At 35.9% G+C, this 21,777-nt stretch overlaps 1 protein-coding gene and 2 pseudogenes across 3 annotated transcripts in view; 2 read left to right on the plus strand and 1 right to left on the minus strand.

Annotated features, from left to right (window-relative positions):
• The window catches only part of LOC143538801 (putative receptor-like protein kinase At5g38990), a 52,750-nt pseudogene that overhangs the window by 16,831 nt on the left and 14,142 nt on the right, over positions 1 to 21,777 (minus strand). The gene's annotated exons all lie outside the window — the stretch shown is intronic.
• LOC143537217 (putative serine/threonine-protein kinase PBL6) lies at positions 6,730 to 9,171 on the plus strand (annotated as a pseudogene). The gene is made up of 4 exons (XR_013136008.1): positions 6,730 to 7,889; positions 8,063 to 8,294; positions 8,380 to 8,509; positions 8,606 to 9,171. The product of XR_013136008.1 is annotated as a putative serine/threonine-protein kinase PBL6 (transcript).
• On the plus strand, positions 11,740 to 20,960 carry LOC143538772 (protein BLISTER-like). The gene is made up of 13 exons (XM_077032250.1): positions 11,740 to 12,044; positions 13,724 to 14,270; positions 14,870 to 15,303; positions 15,548 to 15,667; positions 15,773 to 15,838; positions 15,972 to 16,082; positions 16,164 to 16,240; positions 16,471 to 16,538; positions 16,699 to 16,815; positions 16,986 to 17,146; positions 17,242 to 17,310; positions 17,390 to 17,548; positions 20,547 to 20,960. The coding sequence occupies exons 1-13, from the start codon at positions 11,988 to 11,990 to the stop codon at positions 20,622 to 20,624; spliced, it is 2,064 nt and encodes a 687-aa protein (XP_076888365.1). The 5' UTR covers positions 11,740 to 11,987; the 3' UTR covers positions 20,625 to 20,960.

The following is a 21,777-nucleotide window of genomic DNA, read 5'->3' on the forward strand; positions in this document are numbered from 1 at the left end:
CTTCAGATCAATTTCCCCTTTCAATACTTTCTCCCGAATAAAATGATAATGGACTTCGATATGTTTAGTACGCGCATGAAAAGTCGGGTTCTCTGATAAAGCTATAGCAGACATGTTATCACAATATATTGGCACTTTTTGATTAACTTCTTGATTAAGCTCTTGCATTAGTTGTCTTAACCACATGCACTCTTGAGCTGCCTTTGCGGCCGCTCGGTATTCCGCTTCGGTAGTTGACAACGACACAGTCGGTTGCCGTTTACTACACCACGACACGGCACCCGATTCTATCATAAACACATAACCCGTTGTCGACCTTCGGGTATCCCGATCTCGCGCATAATCTGCATCACAATATCCACTCAATTCAGCCCGAGACTCCCTCTCAAATTTTATTCCATGTTTTGGTGTTGCCTTCAAATACCGTAACACTCGTCTAACCGCTTCCAAGTGCGGCTTTCTCGGCTCTTGCATGAACCGACTTAAAACACCAACTGCATACGAGATATCGGGCCTAGTTAGTGTCAAGTAAATTAAACTTCCTACCACCTTCCGGTACATGGTAAGATCTTGTAACTCTTTGCCTTTTGTTGCCTGAAACTGATCACTAGGCTCCATCGGGTTCATCGCCGATTTGCAGCATTCCAACCCAAATTTACTTAAAATGCCTAATGTATATTTATGTTGATGTAAAACAAACCCATCAGACATATAATTTAATTCTAAGCCCAAGAAATATTTTAATTCTCCCATATCCTTCATTTTAAATCTTATACACATATTTTCTTTTAATTGCTCGATCTCTTCTAGCATGTCACCTGTGATGACTAGATCATCGACATACACCAACACAACTGCCACTTTTTCACCATTTATTCTAACAAATAAACTCGTATCTGCTGTTGTTGGTGTGAACCCGTTATGCTCTAGGAACTCTCCCATTTTTCCAAACCAAGCTCGGGGTGACTGCTTCAACCCGTACAATGCTTTCTTCAACTTGCACACTTATCCGGGTTGATCCATACTTTTGAAACCTTCAGGTTGATCCATATGGATCACATGATCTAAATCCCAATAAAGAAATGCATTGCTCACATCCATTTGCCATAAGTTCCACTTTTTACTCGCCGTTATGGCTAGAAGCACCCGAACGGTTGTAAGTTTGGCTACGGGACTAAACGTCTCTTCATAATCGATACCGTATTGTTGCGAAAACCCCCTCGCGACAAGTCGAGCTTTATATATATCGATCGAACCATCTGTCTTCCGTTTAATCTTGTACACCCATTTGCACGAAATCGGTCTCGACTCGGTTGGTCTTGGCACGAGCTCCCACGTTTGATTATTTATAAGCGCCTCATATTCTTCTTTCACGGCATCCTACCATACGATTTTTCTGTTCGCTTGTTCAAAGGACTCGGGCTCGGTTTCTTCTTCTGTTTGAGCGATCGCAACATTTGCATACCTTATATTTGATTTTCGAACCCGAATTGATCGTCTGACTTCGGCTTCTTCGTTTAACCCGACACCTTCCGGTAGTTGACTATTATTAACTCCAGTTTTCCATGGATCGGTCCTTGGCTGTGAGTTTCCCGGGTTCACCGTTTCCTCTACTTCTTCAACAGTATCAACACCATCAAATCGTAGTGTTGTATATGACTCGAGCTCGTCTTTTAATTCTATTGAATCGGGAAGCGACGCTTTGTTGACAGACCACCACGCGGACGCTTCATCAAATATCACGTGTCTCGACACGTAACACTTTCCTGTTGACGGATCACAACACCTCCAACCTTTTCGTTCTTGATCATACCCCACGAAAATACACCTTATTGCCTTTTTCTCCAACTTGTGTCACAAATGGCTTTGTATAAATACGTAACACACACAACCGAACACACAAAAGTGGCTAACATTCGGTTTTTGATTAAACAACTTTTCAAACGGTGATATGTACTGCATATTTTGTTGTGGGAGACGGTTACTTACATACGTCGCCGTCTTCATAGCTTCAGCCCAAAAACGCCCAGGAACATTTTTGCTATGTCTCATACTTCCCGACAACTCCTGAAGATAGCGGTTCTTGCGTTCTGAAACACCGTTTTGCTGCGGGGTATTTGAACATGTGAGTTGTCTTTTGATATTGCATTCTTTAAGATAGTCGTTAAACTCTCTTGATGCGTATTCTCCTCCGTTATCCGATCTTAGACATTGAATCGAATACTTGACATCTCTTTCTGATTCATATTTGAATTCTTTAAACTTTGTGAATGCCTCTGACTTTTCTTTCATGAAGTAAACCCAAAGGTACCTAGAGAAATCATCAATAAATGTTATCATATATTTCATACCCGACAGCGAGGTTTGCTTAACGGGCCCAAACACATCCGAATGGACGAGTTCCAATGGCTTTGATGACCTGTGGTTTGAGCTCTCGAAGGGCTGCTCATGCGCCTTCCCATATTGGCAACCTCCACACATCACATCTCTATTTATACTTAACTTGGGCAACCCGATCGCTAGGCTTCTATTCATCATTATTTCGAGTCGATCATGCCCCACGTGGCTTAAGCTTTGATGCCACAGATCTGCGTTTTGATTTGATTTTGCCTTTTCAACATAGGCCGTTCCGGCCGATAACACATATACTGTTTCAGCCCTTCTTCCTTGTACTACGGGTTTAGACGAAGTTTCAAACTTGTCAAAAAAATTTACATCATTCGGTCCAAATAAAACATACCTCCCTGATGCGGTAATTTGAGGTACTGATAAGAGATTCTTCTTCATCCCCGGTACATGAAACACATTATTTAACATCAGTTCTTGCTTTCCTTATGGGCACAATCATGTATCGCCTATATGAGCAATATTATGACGGGAATTGTCGGCGATCACCACAACTTGGTTTCCTACATACTTCACTGGGTTCTTCAGTTGACTTTTCTCACCCGTTATATGGTTCGAACATCCCGAATAGACAATCCACTCAACCTTTTCCTTGTCTTTATCAATGGTTGTAGCGTTAAGGGCAAACACAGTCTCAACGGTAGCACAATTTGCTTCAACATCCCATGCAACTTCCTTTTGGGCAGCCGCAACATTGCCCTCTTCAGTCGAGGGTGACCTGCAATATTTTGCCATGTGACCTCGTTATCCGCACTTATGGCAATTGAACGGGAACTGTTTCCATGGCTTCTTGTTTTTCTTATCGGAACCCCGATCATTAGATTCCTTTTCTTGATTATGATTCGGTTTTCGCCACTCTTGTTTCTTGACCTGTTCACCATAATTCTTCTGGCGAGACCATTTGTTTGTCCGGAATTTACCCTTGCCACGATCTACATAAAGAGCCGTGTCCTCGGCTTTTGCCGAACCTCCAATCGACGTATCCGCCATCTGCTTAGCTAAAGACTCCTGCCCTGCCAACAGGTTTTCAAACTCAACCAAGGATTGCTGAGTTGGCCACCCTTGGATGGCTGCAACAAACGTCCGGTACTCGGGTTTTAACCCATGTATGATCATTCGCTTCATTCTCGGTTCTCCGATTCTTGCTTCGCGGTCCAACTCTCCAATTTCTCTACACAACGTCTTCACTTTATGAAAGTATTGTGGGATTGACAATTCTTTCTGGCTTACGGACAGCAGTTCGTTCTCAAGAAGTTGCAATTTCGCATCGTTCTTCTTGGAGAATAGAGCGGCTAAGGCATCCCAGGCTTCTTTTGGTGTTTGCAAATCTCGGATGTGATCTAACAACTCCTCTTCAATCGTAGTCTTGAGAACATAAAGTGCCTTACCCGTTTTGACTCTCCACCTGCTGATTGCTCCGTTCACATCGTTTCTGGGTAGGACGGTGTCCGAACCATTAACAACTTCCCATAGATCTTGTCCTTGTAGATACGACATCATACAAGTAGACCAAGTGTTGTAGTTCGTTTGATTAAGCTTCCTTATCCCACCGGTAACTTGAAGATCTGCCATAGTATCGTCTTCTAATCGAACCATAGCTCCCTCGAATATGCTACAGCTCTGATTGCTTCTTCTGAATCTGAACGGCTTCCTCTACGAGCTCTAAACGTGGCTCTGATACCACTTGTTAAATCTCAAGATGGTAATCTGCAACAATCGGTGACTTGAACACGAGGGTTTGAACAAACTGTTCGACTCTTTCTTTTTATTAAACTGGAAAAACAACGACCACATGCATAACCAAAAGAAAACTTAATAGGCTTATATAGGCCTCTACAATTTGACTCCTACTGGAACATGAATTACTAACTAATAAGAATTCAAAAACAGATAAACTAAAAATTCAAATATATAGATAATGATAATAATTAATTTAATTATTTTCTTGATCTCCTCCAAGCCACCCCACGGATCATACCGAACCGCCCTACGTATTCGAGTGTTGCTTACGTTTCACAAAACAACCGTTTAAAACGTAAATAAGAGTAGCAAGTCCAAAATATCATTCTTATTCCTCGTCCATGTCATCTTGGTTGCCTCTCTATAATCCCCTGTTCGAGGTGGCCGAATCCATGTGTTGTGAAATGCGAGCTAGAAAATCCGGGTCGCTAAAATTCTATCAAGTTGAGCCTACAAAATAAGATATACGCCATAAGTTAAAAATAAACAATTACCAACATGGGTCGAAATTACCAAGCCCACTTTGATTCACTAACACATTCACTTTGACTCGTCTAATACATTTTTCAACACGAACCAAATTACAAACATAAAAATAAAAAAAAATTACCGATGTAAAGAAACGTTATTGTGTCCGCTCTTGTTCACGTTGACCAATGACACTCAATGATACGGCTACAGAAGGTTTAAGCCCGGTACCTGTACTATATTTGTGCTGAGGACTCGTCACCTTTTAAAATACTCCAACACATTTGGGATCTGCTCGGTATTTTCTTCAAGCTTACATTCGCTATTAGGCTCGGTTAGCTCCTCTATCTCTCTCCTTAATTCATTCTATATTGTACATAAAAGATGATTTAAGATAGATAGATATTATATATATTTGAAAAATACGTTTTAATAAATACTTACGTATTGCCCTCGGCCACCTTACAATCAAATGTTCCATCACATCGACAATGAACTTTCTTAAACACTTGAGCTCTTTCATACTATGTATAACATTAAAAATTAAATCATACAATAGATAAAAATTTATATATAATGTGTGTGCAGGGCCAGCCCAACAATAGTATTGGGCCAAGCTAGGGCTTGAGGCCCCGAAAAAATAAGGCCCCGATTTAAAATTAACTATTTTGATATATAGAGAAACATCTATTATAATACTTCTTATCTCAAGTTTGCTAGGGTTTTTTCTTGCAACGGAACATTCGTAGCAAAATCGCAGCAAAATGTGTCCCTAGCTAATCCGTAGCAAAAATTCCTACCGATTTTTTTCGTAGCAAAAAATCGTTGACAAATACCTCTTTATGTAGTAGTGTATACTGTATATGTAATGTGAAAGTGACCTCAAATTTGTTCATTGGTGAAGCATTGAAGTGACACGTTTGCCATATGAATTTTTTTTAATGACTGCATACACTCATTTATCTTTACTCCTATACTTGTACTACTCTAATTGTTTAAAACCTTAGTCTTCACTCCTTAAAACAGGATAGGATATCACTTAAGAACATGAAACTTTTGATTTTGATCAACCAAACTTCCTACTTTATGTTTTGTTCAGTATTATTATTTAATGTAAAAGTGACACCAAATTTGTTTTTAGTTTTTGTATCCTTAAAAATGAATTCTCTTTTTCCCTTGTTAAATGTATACCAGAAAAATCATTATTTTTTGTGACTTGACACTAATATTTTATAAATTTATATTATATATTAATAAAGTAAAACAATACATTTACATAAAATTTGACTATAGATTATTATGACGTATCACTTGTAATGCATTAAGTTTTGAAAAATTGGATTTTAATGGTCTTTATGTTGTTGCCGATAATAATTTCATATGAGAATATTATTGGAATTCGTTCTACATTTGCACTATATTTTCTCATTAGACCTCCGCAAAAAAATAAGTTAACTTCGTAAAGTTTTATCCGAATTTCAAATTCATGTTTTAAGGATTTTGATCGAAAAAAGGATACGAGCCAATTAATATAGAAACTTACCTCGAAATAGCGGAATTGACAAATGGCACGGCGGATCTAGGTCCAAATATTAGTATTCGCATAATCCCAAACAAATATTACGATACCCCTATTTCTATAAAAAAAATCGGGATACCCTAAAATTTCTTTTATCCAATTGATAAAACGTTGTAGGTTTTATTAGTGAGTATAAATATAATTAATTAGTGTTTAACAAAGGCATAATTAATTAATTGTTATTTTACCTTGGATAGCGAATAATTAATACCACGAGTTGTCAAAATCTTTGCTTCGATTGTATTGGAATATGCCAACTGACAGCCAAATATGTAACGCCATAGGAATAGTGCTCTGGAACTCAAGTAAGCAAAATCATAATTCTTCATGTTGAACATATAAGAATCAGTCAAATGACAAATATATTATCATAATTTCGTATAAACCGTGTTTCCAACCAACAAGTTTGACCTGTAAGAAGTGGTCAATCAATCTATAATTGTTAGCTATAGGATACTCTTTATAGTGATCATATATATTAATATATCTTGAGACACTATATGCCTTTGTTCTCCACCTAGTTCATATCTACTCTGATCATATAAGTCTATAATCATGTCCTTTCCTACCAGTCACGAATTTGAATCCTCGTCCTCCTTAGAACCACCACAACTATGTCGCCAGTTTACGATTTCTGAGATTCAGCTGGCAACACAAAAGTTTGACGAATCATTGATAATCGGACGTGGTGGATTTGGCAAAGTTTACAAAGGAACCGTCACATATGGGGATACTCTTTGGACAGTCGCAATAAAGCGGCTTGATTCAACTTCCAGACAAGGAGCACTAGAATTTTGGGCTGAAGTTAAGATGTTATCTAGGCTAAGGCACTGTCACTTGGTGTCATTGATCGGTTATTGAAAGGATGGGCAAGAGATGATTCTTGTTTACGAATATATGCCTCATGGAACCCTTGAAGATCATCTCCACAAACGTGTAACTTCTCTAACTTGGATGAGACGACTCCAAATATGCATCGGAGCCGCTCGTGGCCTAGATTACCTTCACACTGGTACGGGTATAAAGCATGGAGTTATACATCGTGATGTTAAGCCGTCAAATATATTGTTAGATGACAGTTGGGCAGCTAAGATTTCAGATTTTGGGTTGTCTAAAATAGGTCCGATAAATCAGCCATCTACTTATGTTAATACTGTCGTGAAAGGCACATTTGGATATCTAGATCCTGAGTATTTCACAACCAGTAGGCTTACAAGAAAGTCTGATGTGTTTTCCTTTGGGGTTATATTGTTTGAAGTAATGTGTGGGAGAAAAGCCGTAGATAAAAGTCTTGATTCAGAGCACTGGGGTTTGGTAAGATGGGCTCAAGACTCTATTAAAGAAGGTAGGCTAAAGGAAATTGTTGATTCGAGTATAAGGGGGATAATATCCCATAAATGTTTAAAAGAATTTGCCCAACTAGCAGATCAGTGTTTGCATAGCCATCCGGAGCACCGTCCTACAATGGCCCAAGTTGTGGTGGGGCTTGAGTCTGTGCTAGCCTTACAAGAGAAAGCCAAAAATACTTCGAAGTCTGGGGGCATGACGATATTTGGGAAAAAGATACCATTGTCGATACTAGTAAAGTGTGAACATGAGAATATAGTCAAGCTACTTGGATATTGCATAGAAGAAACAAAAGTGTTTCTCATCTATGAGTTTGCATCTAATGCAAGCCTTAATCATTTGCTACATGGTATATATAGCTTTTGGTTTTGAAATGTATATCTAATTATGCTTGAGGTATTGTTAAAGTTCAATAGACACGTTGCAACTAAGCCTGGCAAAATGGTTGTGTCGGGTCAACACATTTTTAAGCAACTTGAGTTTGTGTCATGTTGACATATTTGTTGTGTGATGTGTTTGTAGATCCTTTGTGTACTCAGCTGGGCTGGAATATACTATACAAAATAATACTAGGTGTTGCTAGAGCGCTTGTTTACCTTCACAAGCATGCTCCCATACTAACCACACATGGTAATCTAGGAACAAGAAACATTCTCTTAGATGAAAGCTTTGACCCCAAACTATCGGATTTTCGATTCGCAAGAGCAATCAACGAGACTGACTGTGTTCATGTTGACACAATTTGTGGGACCTTGTAAGTACACTATAATTCGTTTAAAGTTAATTGTGATACCATCATTTGTATTGTTGATCTTGGATAATACTTGGACACATGACAGAGGTTACGGTGCACCTGAGTATTGCATACAGGGAATTTTGTCAACCAAGGCAGATGTCTATAATTTTGGTGTCTTGATTTTGAAAATTGTGACTGGGCATCAGATGTCCCGTTATTTGTCCACCGAATACGTAAGTATGGTTAAGGATAATCAAAACTTGTTCATGTGTAAAACTTGTATTCCATATAATACAGCTACAAGATTATGACATGATGATCTTTTGTAGTTTGAGAGAAATTGGTTGGAAGGAAACCTTTCAAATATAACTGATCCGAGAATTGATGTCGATTCAAGTTCCATGACAAGATTTGTGGAGATCGGGTTGTTGTGTGTTCAAACAGATGCAAGGGATAGGCCAACAATGGAAGAAGTTGTTGACATGCTGCTTGAGAACTCGTCTCTAGCTCTACATGTGTCGAAAATGCGAGCAATGGTTACAAGCAGAAAACGTTCAGATAATATTAATGTGCCGGTTGATGATTATGACACTACTGCAGTTGAAGAGTTTGTATTAGATTTATGCCCCAGATAGTCAAGTACTATTTTTAAAAGAGTGTATCATAGTACCAAATTTTATGTAATGGACTTTTAGTCCATTACTATTTAATGTAGAAGTGGCCTAGAATTGGTTCAATCATGAATTGACATGTTTGCCACATGGAAAATTTTGTAACAGAAAGTTAGATGTTTTTATAGTTTCAATTGTTAGGTAAGGAGGGAATAGGATCGTTCGCGGGTAGTTGAATTCGGGTATAGCATCCTAATCGGATGTACTATCGCCAGTGGTTGGGGTACCCATTTCCAGTATGCCTAACCGGGTATTACTCACTGATAAGAGACAATGTATCTGGTCTTTGGGTTTGGATCGTTGTTTCTTTTTCTTTTCTTCAAAAAAAATGACGCTTTATTTTATTTTTTACTTTAAATGTTTTATTTATTTAAAAAGAAAAAAAGAGGGGGGGGGGGCAGGATACTTGAGAGTAGTGTTGTTTGTGATTAAGGTATTTAATGATACTTTAGATCGAGAAGCACCCGTCCCATCCTAATATAACAATATGTTAAAATAAACTAAGGTGCAAACAAAAGATTTTATGTATCGTGTGGAAGTTCATGTGAAGTTATATATTTAAAGTCTTATGATGCGAATACATATAAGACACGTCGTTATAAGAGGACGCCACAACTAGTCCAAACCGGATAATTGATTGATCGATCGGGTCTCGCTGACCGATGTGTGACCAATCAGATGTTCGGTACGTCTAAACATTACCATTTTATTATTTCGATTGGTCTAGTACATTACCAATTATTAGGTTTTTGACCCGTGATTAGACATGCGATCTCATCTAGTTATTATTTATCAATTATTTATTAATATTAGATTATACACGTATTAGATTCAAGAAATCGCATCCCTAAAATGCATTTTTGTCTTTCAATATAACCAGAAAAATAATTTTTTTGTGGTTATTACAAGTTTTTTTTAAATTATGCTACATATTATATGTCAAGAACATAAAATAATTTGACTATCAATTCTTGTCACGTGTCACTTGTAATGTATTAAATGTTGGTAACCTGTTTCATTCAAGTTTTTAATTTTTAAATGGTCAATGCACATATTTTATTTTGTGCAGGAACATATTTTCTTTTGACATTATAAATGTATCATTAATACCATTAAATGCACAAAAAATTATATTATAACATCTCTAAATTATTAACCAGATCATCTCAAATCTCAAACTTTTAACATCTCTACTTCATCCTCTCTGGTCTCTAATAACATAATTTAAGGGTGTGTGGAATTAATCCTTATATAACTTTTACAAAAAGTTAATAACTTATAAACTTATTCACTCACATCTTTTATTTTTTCAAAACCTTATGTTACTTATTAACTTTTTAGAAAAATTATAAGTTATAAGAAAGGTAAAATAGGCAATCATAAACACCCCTTTATTATTTTATTATTTGAGTCATTCTGCTTTAATTTTTATGTCATTATTTAACAAATATTTATTACAATAACATATAATTTTTTCTATCAAAATTTCATCATCATCATCATCGTACTCAGTATATCCTACCAATAGCAATGCTATGGTAGGGTCTGAGGAGGGTAAGATGTAGACAGCCTTACCTCTATCCCATAGGGATAGAGAGGCTGCTTCCGGTGAGACCCTCGGCTCGATAGTAGTTTTGCATCAAGCCTTGGACATAAGGCACATAGCACTCAATCATCGGGACACCGGCTGATCGGTGTATGTGCCCTTGTCTTTTGGCTATCAACGCCACCACATGATGCCTGATTAACCTTCCGCCACTTTTAACGTTATTTTCACGAGATTAGTAAAATAACGTCAAAATTAGTGCAATTTTACTTTTGCCCACCCGAGGGTTCACACATATATACATTATATGCGCGCACCACAAACTGGGCGTTTTCTATCAAAATTTCAAAATGTATTTTCAAGATAAAGAAGCATACCAATAACACGGGGTGATAGTTGAGGCATATGATCGTTATGTTTCAAACCGAACCTAAAAAGGTTTTCCCACATTAATGGATAGATATTTGACATCTCGTCTCGTAACTATCCACTTAGATAGAAAATGAAAAAATAAATAAAAATAATAATAAAAATAAAATAATAAATATAATAATACAGTAATAAAGAAACGTAGCACCAAATAAATTATACTAAAACACACTATATTTTCTCTCTCATTTTCAATTAAATAATATGTTTTTATACCTTTATCATTACCAATTCTCTTTCCTTCACTCACAATCATTTTCAAAATATATTACAACAGTAGCTTTTCAAATATGCTATAAAATCATTGCGTTTTCTAAAATATAAAACTATCAAAACACTCTAAATCACTCTTTAAATTATAAAAGCATATCTCACGTAATATAGTGGGGGTGGGTGAGAATGCTTTTACCCCATTACTTATGGCCTAGTGGCAGGAGGTTTGAGTTTTCTAATGGAGACTCAAGTTCAATTTCCACTTGTGTCATTTTTGGTGGATATTAACAAGGAATGATTTGAGCATGGTTAAAACAACATAGTCTAGCCAGAGAAAGCTAACATGACTTTTCAAATTTAAAGATTACAATAACCTAAATACAAAAAAGTTAGGCGTTTTATATAAAATAAATAAATAAATAGAATAGAATGTTACTTAGGTATAATAATAATAATAATAATAATAATAATAATAATAATATTGTGACCCTGGCCTACCCTTTACAAAATAATTTATTTCCGTAGATCCTTCCTTGCAGCAAAAGAGGCGTTGCAGTAACGAAAGATAAAAACCAAAACCAAAACCAAAACCAAAACCAAAACCAAAATATAATAAGAGAGAGAAAAACAATACAAATACAATCAAACATCGGCAGGAGGGAGAGAAAGATCGTACGATCTAAATCCAAAAACGGGTCTCAAAATCCCCAATTTCCAAAACCCGACTCTCCCTCACCGATTAGATCGGACCCAATTCAATTCAATTCAATTCAATCAAGGGTTTATGCAACCAATCAATCAATCCATCATTTGAATTATATTTAATAATAATAAAACCCCATTTCGGATTGAATGGCGTCAGATCAGGTGTCTAAGAAGCAACAGCAATTGGAAGCTGGCAAGAAACGGGTATGTTATTTCTTCATCAATTGTCAAAACCCTTTTGGAATATGTTGTGAATGTGTGTTAGGTAGATTATGTGATTTGTTAATTGGGTTTAATGTAGTATATGTCAAGTGGTATAACCCTAATTATAGATTATAGAATTACTTTTTTTATGTGGGTTTTAAATTGATTGTTGAATGGTGCAAAGTGGGTTTGAAGTTCACATCTTTGATACTTAAAAAAGTTTATTATTTTTTGTATTAAAAGGTTTAATTTTTGGGAAATTTTGGTTATGTGATTTGGTGGCAGTTAGGTTAATGTAGTTGTAGTAGTAGTAGTAGTGATTTACACTTTTTGAGGTTCATTTTGGGATGGGTAGTTTATGTTTTGAGTTTTATTAGGTGTTAAATGATGGAATTCCCGTAATTAAAGATATTGTTAAAATGATGCAAAGAGGGTTTCAAAGTTCACATTTTTAATACTTGATAAAGTTACCCGTGTTGTAGAAGTCGCTAGGCGCTAGTCGGGCGATGGGGTACTGACGAGGGATTAATCGGTTTGGAACTTCTTATATGTAAATTTCCAGTTTTTATATGGAAATTTTCAGTTTTTATACACACACACATTTTTATGTGTAATTTTTTGAAGTGGACAGGTTTTAGCCCCTCCTCGTCCCGTTCAGGATCCATTGATTCAAATTGCCGGAAAGAAGGCCGATTAGGGCTAGATTTGACCGATTAGGTCTGGCTTTGACCGATTGTTAAGTGATACAAAGTAATCAGCTTATTAGGTGTACATGGAATTCAATATGAAAGAAAAAACTTTGAGCAAAATATATGAAGTTTGTTTGCATTAAACCAATATGTTGCTTTTGTTGTGAATGTATGTTAGGAAGCTTTAGTTATCTGATTACGCGATTTGCCAATTAGGTTGATCATTGATGTATTAGTTATCTACACTTTGAGGTTAGTTATGAAATAGTTAGTTCATATATGAGTTTTGGGTGTAAAGTGGTATAATCCTAATATATAGACTTACTTCTTATCTTATGTTGATTTTGAATGATTATTAATTGATTCAAATAGGGTGTTTTTTTTTTCTGTTTTTAGTTTTTCTTGAATGAGTTCAGCTAAGGATGCAATAAATAATATTTGGCAAGGTCATGCTGCAATGCCCATTACAAAAAAATGTTTAATTGAGAGTATTATGTGACTTGTAGTTCTAAATATGATATAAAGTTGTATCCTTTCTCTTTGTAGCACCCTCATTGTTTTGTCTCTCTCTTCTCACTATTTATTTGAAATAATATCCACCTTTTAGTGTCGATGTTAACGCTTGTTATTGATTTGTAACTGCTTCTTTTCGACCCCAGTGGTTTATTTCATGTATAGGTTTATGATGCTTTTTGCTAAAGATGTTTATAATAATCGTTAATTCAACTAAATGTATGATGCTTATTGCTGAATGATGCTACTACTAATTACTAATGCTAAATTTTTAAACTGATTACTTTCACCATTGATGCCTAATATATCAAGTGTACATGCATATTCACCCCTTTTGTTAATTTTTTGCTAATGCTAAATTTTTGTGAACTTTGATCTTGATAGATTACTGCTAAACTGATAGTTTCAGTGTCAAAAATGTCCTTTTGATTATTTTTCACATTTATTTAAAGCTTTATGCTTGTGTTGCATTTACAGCTAGAGGAGTTTCGTAAAAAGAAAGCAGCAGCCAAAAAATCTGCAACTACTAATTCTACTCATTCTGCTAATGGTGACCTAAAGGATACAAAACCTCCAGTTTCTGATTCTGTTCCGGTAATAACAGACGCCACACCTGATTCAGGTTCAGGATTTCATGCTGCAAAAAACGAGAATAAAACAATAAACTCTGTTGAAGCTGAACCTGATGTAAAACCTATAAGCAGTTTCAGTAAACCCTCTGCAAGTCCAGGGCCCACATATTCAACCGATGGAAAGTTGGACAATAAAGCACCGTATAAGGTGGATCCCGAAAAAGATAAAGCAGCTAATCATCGAGAAGAAAATATTTACAGCAGTTATAGTCATTTTAGGAATATAAAGCAGGAAGATAGTAGAGACGTAAAGGATATTATTAGCTCTGCAAGTTTTGTAACCACTCAAGTTTTAGTTAATAAGTCTTCTCCTGAGAGATCTCGCGGTGATTTATTCGCCAATAACTTAAGTTACAATGATCATCAACCAGCTAATGACATGACATACAGAGGTAATATCTTATTCACCTTTTAAGAACACTGTTAATTCTAGAGGTGGTAATTTTTAACTTTACTTATGAGTCGATTTCAGTTATGTTTTTATCTCTAACGGGTCAAACAAGGGAGTTCAAAAAATATAGTTTCAAAGGAAACGGTTCGAATGGGACACTATCTATTTATAAAAAGGGCAAATATATAAAAAGGGCAAATATCATAAAAATTAAGATACTTTCTATTTTTCTCACAAAAGTTGTTCAACAACTTTTACACATTAAAGTCCTTCTACATGCTAATTTTGAACAAATTTTGCAACTTTTCCAAGTTATAAAAAAAAATCAAAATTAACATGTAAAAGGACTTTTATGTGCAAAAAAATTGTTTTGAAACTTTTGTGAAGAAAAAATAGAATGTATATTGGTTTCTCATGGTATTTGCCATTTTTCCCTTCTAAAAAGTTAAAAAGTTCCAGTTTATTTTGGACAAAATAATATTTTGGGCCAACCCAATTCGACTTGTAAGTTATTTTTACTCGTTTTGATTTGTTACCCAACCCACCACATCAAGTAAACTCTACGTAGTGTTTACTTTTGCTGTACTTTCAAACTTTCAGATCCTCCTTTTGAAGCTAAGAAATCTATACAAGACATGTCGGAGAATCGTTATCCGGTTTTATCAGTTGATAATAAGAACCTATTTGATCATTCAGCCAATGAAAACAGATCATCTTTATGGTCATCTGAATCTATATCTACAAACAACAGATCTGAAGCTATACCCATGTATAATCAGGCGTCCATGTCACCAGGCTTAGCTGGCAGAAAATCCCGACCGTCTTTCTTGGATTTGATCAACGTGCCTAAAAATGCAGAGACAGATAATGATAAAGATAACCCGCTTAGCTCAAAAGTTCACCCCGTGGATCCTCCTGTTTCATCCGATTCTCAAAACTCCATCTTTAGGCAGGGTATTAATGAATTTAATATGGAGAAAACTAGCAATTATAGTTCAACAAAACAGAATGAAGATTTCGCTGCTTTGGAACAGGTTTATCATCTTATCTAAAGTTACCAATGAACTTTTTGTTACACGTTTGATACTTTCATGATGTTTATTTGTATTAGATTACTTAAATATTGTGTACACGTCTCCTGAAAGCAATATCGCGGATAGTTTATTATGTTTTACATTAACTGATGGTTTATTTCACCTGCTAAGTGTTTTGGAGAGACATATACTATACATGTCTTGGTTTTTTTAACTTTTTATTTTTTTTTATTTTCTTGAGCAGCATATCGAAGATCTTACACAAGAAAAGTTCTCTTTGCAACGAGCTCTTGAGGCTTCTCGAGTTCTGGCTGAGTCTTTAGCCACTGAAAACTCAGCACTAACCGATAGTTATAACCAACAGGTAAGAAAATCTTTATTTAAAACATTTTAATCATGTCTGATTATTAAAAATAAATTTTAGTCTTTTTACTTTCTTTAGTGTTTGCCTTTTCTTTTTCTTTCACAGGGAGGTGTTGTCAACCAATTAAAGGCTGATATAGAGAGCTTGCAGGACGAAATTAATGCTCATCTGGTTAGTATGTTATACAATATGAAGTTTTATATATATTTTTTAATTATTATTTATTAGTTTAACTTTTTTATTGTATTTACATCTGTTTGTTAATTTTTTCCTGATAATTTGATTTAAATTTTTATGTGACTAGGTAGAACTTGAGGCTGTGAGGACCGAGTATGGAAATGCCATGTTAGAATGTAGTGCAGCTGATGAACGTGCCAAGTTACTGGCTTCTGAGGTTATTGGATTAGAAGAAAAGGTAACTAAGAACAATGCCATATCATTTTCCTGCTTGACCATGTTTTTTATATGTTAGTTATTAAAACACATCTTTTTTTAGGCACTCAGACTGAGGTCTAATGAACTAAATTTGGAGAGACAATTGGAAAATTTGGAAGCTAAAATGTCTTCACAGAAGTACGGTCTGAGCTTATGGCTTTAAAGTACTACTCAGTTATTGTTATTTTAGTACTTAATATATATTTCAAGTACGTTCTACATATTAGTTAAACAGAGAACTATGACATAATACTTATTAGAATTTGTATAGAATAGTACGGTTGACTTACACTCTTACTCTGAGAGTCTCCTAGTATTATTGCTATATTGCCACTGGACGGTTAAAAAAATATTTATAATATATTCAGGAGAAAAATAGCCAGCATGGAGAAGGATCGCCAAGATCTGTTGTCCACGATTGATGCTCTACAAGAAGGTATTTATATGTTTAATAATATGCATACGAAAATTTAACCTATAATACTATTTTTGACTCGCTGACTGTTGGCTAACTGATCCGTTGGTTTGACTTTTGGAAGGCAGTTCTTTATACATTCTATTGACTTTGTGTAAATGCAAAAAATAATTTTGAACAGAGAAAAAACTTATGCAATCTAAGCTTCGGAAAGCACCTGCAGTTGTTGGAAAGTCGGTGGATATTCAGAAGAGTTCAACTGTTAAAAAGGAAGCATCAACTTCAACCGATGATCTTGGTATGCAATTATTTTCATAATATTAAAAAACACACTTGTCATTAAAAAAGTTGACTTTAGTTGCAAGTAACTTCTAAAACTTACAAAAATAAAAAAAAAATAAGAAGAAAAAAAAATCTTTGTGATGTGCTTCTGATTTCTAAATTTTGATACTTTTTTTGACTTAATAGATGAGAGTGAAGATACATTACCTGGTCTGACAAACCTTGCAACACAAGTTACCCTTGGTGAAAATGATGCTAGTAGGAATCTTGGTCTTGAAGTTTCGTCCTCAAGCATACCTCCGGATCAGATGTTCATGATTCAAAATATCAACACACTTATTTCCGAGGTAGTTTCTTCTTAAAACAAGATTTTTATCATTTGCTGGTGATCCCACTAATAAATTATTGATTTATAAATATTGTTACGCTTGTCTCGTTTCAGTTAGCTTTGGAAAAACAAGAATTGGTGCAAGCTTTGTCAACCGAATCTTCTCTAAGTTCCAAGTTGAAGGTATAGTGTAGAGAATCAGTCACGCGATATACGCATTATAATGTTATCATTAATATTTTTATCCTTTTGCATTATGAAGGATTTGAACAAGGAACTGTCTCATAAACTTGAAGTTCAAACACAAAGATTAGAGTTGTTGACTTCTCAGAGTATGGTGGCGACTGATAATACCCCACAACGAAAACCTGCACCTCGTCCCGTGGTTGATAATACTCCCTATGCTGACGAAGGCGACGAGGTACTAAAATACTGTTATTTTGTAATCACAAATATTTTGTTACCTTAGTTTTAAATGGATTGCTCTACAGAATAGTAACCAAGTTTTTGAAATTGTTCCAATCAGGTCACTAAAGTTTTTTTTGTTCTAATTCTATATATTTTACCTGGATAACAGGTTTTGTAGGTATTTTTTATTTTTAAATAGTTTGAAATTGTAAAAAAAAAAATTAATTGACAAAATTAGTAAAAATTGAGAAAAAAAACAAATTTTAACTGTAAAAAACTGAAAACTGAAAAAAAAAACTTGAAAAATTGCAAAAAGTTTTTTTTTTTTTGCAATTTTTCAGGTTTTTTTTTATTTTTGCAAATTTTCATATTATTATTATTATTATTTTCAATTTAAAAATTTTCTCTGTCAATTTTTTAATTTTTTTTTTGCAATGATAAACTATTTAAAAATAAAAAACCCTACATGACCTACTATGGAGGTAAAATATCTAGGATTAGAACAAAAAGAGTACTTTAGTGACCTGATTGGAACAAAAGATTTTATAAGTGACCTGATTGGAACAATTTCAAAACTGCTACATATTTAAAAGCTCATATTATAATAATAGTAGTGTGTAGCAATAACAATAATAGCCAAGGGAAGCTATGGAGACAAAGATCATCCAAGTAGCAAAGGAGACTCTCAGGGTCACAACAGGAAAGACAAGTGGGCATAAGGAGTCTTGGTGGTGGAATGACGCAGTGCAAGACAAGATAAGGGACAAACAAGGATGTTTTAGGGAGCTAATGAGGTGCACGAATGAGGAGCGAGTGGAATTGAGGGACAACTACAAAACGGCCAAGATAGATGCGAAGAAGGCAGTGGCGGAAGCAAAGAAGGCGGCCTTTAAACGGATGTATGAAGGTCTAGAAACAAAAGAGGGGGAACATGCTATGTTTAAGATTGCCAAAGCCAGGGAGCGTAGAAGGCAAGATCTTGGACCGGTGAAGTTCATAAAGGATACAGATGGGCATGTACTGGTCAAGGAGCAGGACATCAAGCTAAGATGGCAAACCTACTTTCACAATCTTTTTAACAATGGGAGAGCTTTCCAAGAAGAACATGACAACACAAACTTTCAACGACAACAATCGAATAACTGCTACTGACGACGGATCACACGAGAAGAGGTGAAGGATGCACTTAGGAGGATGGGAAGGTCTAAGGCGGTTGGCCCAGACAACATACCCATCGAGGTGTGGAAGTGTCTAGGGGAGGAAGGAGTCATGTGGTTAACTACTCTGTTCAATAGTATTCTCAAATCAGGTAAGATGCCAGACCAGTGGAGGAGCAGCGTTGTAGTTCCTATCTATAAGAACAAAGGAGACGCCCAATGTTGTGGTAACTACCGAGGAATCAAACTACTAAGTCATACTATGAAGCTATGGGAAAGAGTGATTAAGGGTAGACTTAGACGAGAAACTCAGGTTACGGTCAACCAATTTGGCTTCATGCCGGGGCGTTCCACCACAGAGGCAATACACCTTCTAAGAAGATTAATGGAAAAGTATAGGGAGAAGAAGCGTGATCTACACATGGTGTTTATTGACCTAGAAAAGGCCTACGACAGTGTGCCACGACAGGTGCTCTGGGAGTGCTTGGAGGGTAGAAGAGTGCCCAGGAAATACATAGAGATAATTATGGATATGTATACCAGGAGTGAAACAAGTGTCCGTGCGCCAGTGGGGGATACTGATTTCTTTCCTGTAGAGGTAGGTCTTCACCAGGGGTCAGCGTTGAGCCCGTTTCTTTTTGCAGTAGTCTTGGATGAGTTGTCAAAGTCGATTCAGGGGACTCTCCCGTGGTGCATGATGTTCGCAGACGATATTGTGTTACTTGCTGAGAAAAAACAAGATCTAAACATGAGGCTTGAGGAGTGGCGAACAACCTTAGAGACAAAAGGTTTAAAGATTAGCTGATCTAAGACGGAGTACCTCCACTGTGATTTTGGTGGGATAAACGACAATGAAGACGCACAGATCACAATTGAAGGGCAGGTGGTCCCGCAGGTAACGAAGTTCAAGTATTTAGGATCATTTGTACAGAGCGATGGGGAATTAGACAGTGATGTCACCCACCGAGTTCAGGTAGGATGGTGTAGATGGAAAGCTACCTATATTGTGCGACAAGAGTTTCCCGACTAAACTAAAGGGAAAATTCTATAGGGTGGCAGTTAGACCTGCAATGCTATATGGAACAGAGTGTTGGGCCATCAAGAAGGCACAAGTGCGGAAGATGGAGGTAGCAGAAATGAGAATGCTACGTTGGATGTGTGGGCACACAAGGCTAGACCGAATAACAAACGTTGTGTTTCGCGAGAGGTTAGGGGTGGCGAACATAGCAGACAAGATAAGAGAGTGGAGATTGAGATGGTTTGGACATGTAAAGAGAAGACAGACGACGAATCCTGTTAGATCCGTAGAAAACATTACTATAGAGGGGAGGAGGGGTAGAGGACGACCGAAATTGACTTGGGATGAGAGGATTAGGCATGATTTGATAGACCTAAACCTCTCCGAGGACATGGTTGAGGATAGGAATTCGTGGAGAAGTAGAATTAAAGTTAAGGATTTTTAGAGAGAATTGAATACCTTAGGGCTTAGACTTAACTTATTTAGGTCGCATACCATAATGGTATTTCCCTTACATATATTATTATTATTATTATAATTATTATTAGCTTTTATATAGCTGTTAAACTATGATCTTATTATTAATATTATTATAATTAGTAGTAGTTTGTATATAACTGTTAAACTGTGATTTCCTTTATTTTGCTTCATACACATGTACTTAGAGCCGAGGGTCTCTCTGGAAGCCACCTCTTCATTCCTTTGGATGGAGGTACGGTGTGCCTACATCCCACCCTCCCCAGAACCTACTTATAGCTTTGCTGTCGGTGGGATTTTACTGGGCATGATTGATTGATTGATTGATTATTATTATTATTATTATATGATTGTCATAGGTTGTGGAAAGAGTTCTAGGATGGATAATGAAGCTATTTCCTGGAGGGCCATCAAAGAGACAAACGAAACATCTTTGAAAATGCGGTTACTGTATTGGAGGTGCAATTTCATCTTCATGGGGTATAGATTTCTGGCAAACAAAGTGATTCCATGTTTTTTATGGATGTGGGAATGCAAAGAGAGTATACTGGGTTGAAGAGAACACTGTAAAATCAATGCTTTTATCATATTTTTTTAATCTTTTTTTTTTTATAAAGATATGAATTTTCTTTTTCTCTGAGTTACACAGGTGGTGGTCTTTGTATGTTATGCTCATAATGTTCATAATGTATTATTGTGAGCAATGATTTAGTATGGTTTTTAAGGATTGCCATTGTGGTGTTTAAAAAATTGTAAAGAGCTTATTATTCATTTTTATAGTCTTGGAAAGACTAATTCATTCATCAAACTTTTGTTCAACTCTTAAAAACACTATAAGATTTACTAGTATAAGAAGTGTCATTATAGAGTTCAATACTATAAGGTGATATTTTTCCTCTTTAGTAACATCATAGCAAATCACCCATGTAGCCTCGGACATTTAGATCACACGTATCACCTACCATATCGATTCATACTTCATAGCATTTTCGTCTGCTATTTTATAACATGTACCATGTGAATGTAAAAGGCTTACAGTCCCTTAGTTTTGCATCTTCAACTCCCACCAAAAACATTAATGTTTCCATCTTCAATTCCAACACGACAAATATTTTCATTATACATCCAAATCCACACGGGAATCTATACACGAAAAACAAATGATGCACGAATCCTAATCATAAAAAAGTAGAGGAAAAGTCGAACACTTGACTAGAAGTAAACACACAATCCAGAGGTTGCATATCTCATGGCTATATGTGAGTGAATTTTGTCTTAAAAACGGTTTGTGTTTTATTTGTTGACTGTGTTAAACTATTCATTTACCCTTGGCTAATGCCATATCTCTTTATCAGTATGTCATAAGTACCTGCCTGAAGCTATCAAGGACTTAGCCCATATTCGTACTCCTCAACTGCCTTAGAATCATAGTCATCAGACGCAACGTCTATAGTATCTAGGACCTCTTCTATTGTTGATCTATCAGTTTTATCTGCTTGAACACATAGCAACCCAATTTGGATGAATCTTGATATCAATCTTGAGTCAACATCAAGTGTCGGGTCAATTATGTTAAACGTGTCCAACACC

Source organism: Bidens hawaiensis, unplaced genomic scaffold (genome assembly GCF_021521415.1).
Source record: "Bidens hawaiensis isolate Kalapana, Puna unplaced genomic scaffold, B.hawaiensis_p1.1 tig00000780_1, whole genome shotgun sequence".
In the NCBI taxonomy this organism is placed as follows: domain Eukaryota; kingdom Viridiplantae; phylum Streptophyta; class Magnoliopsida; order Asterales; family Asteraceae; genus Bidens; species Bidens hawaiensis.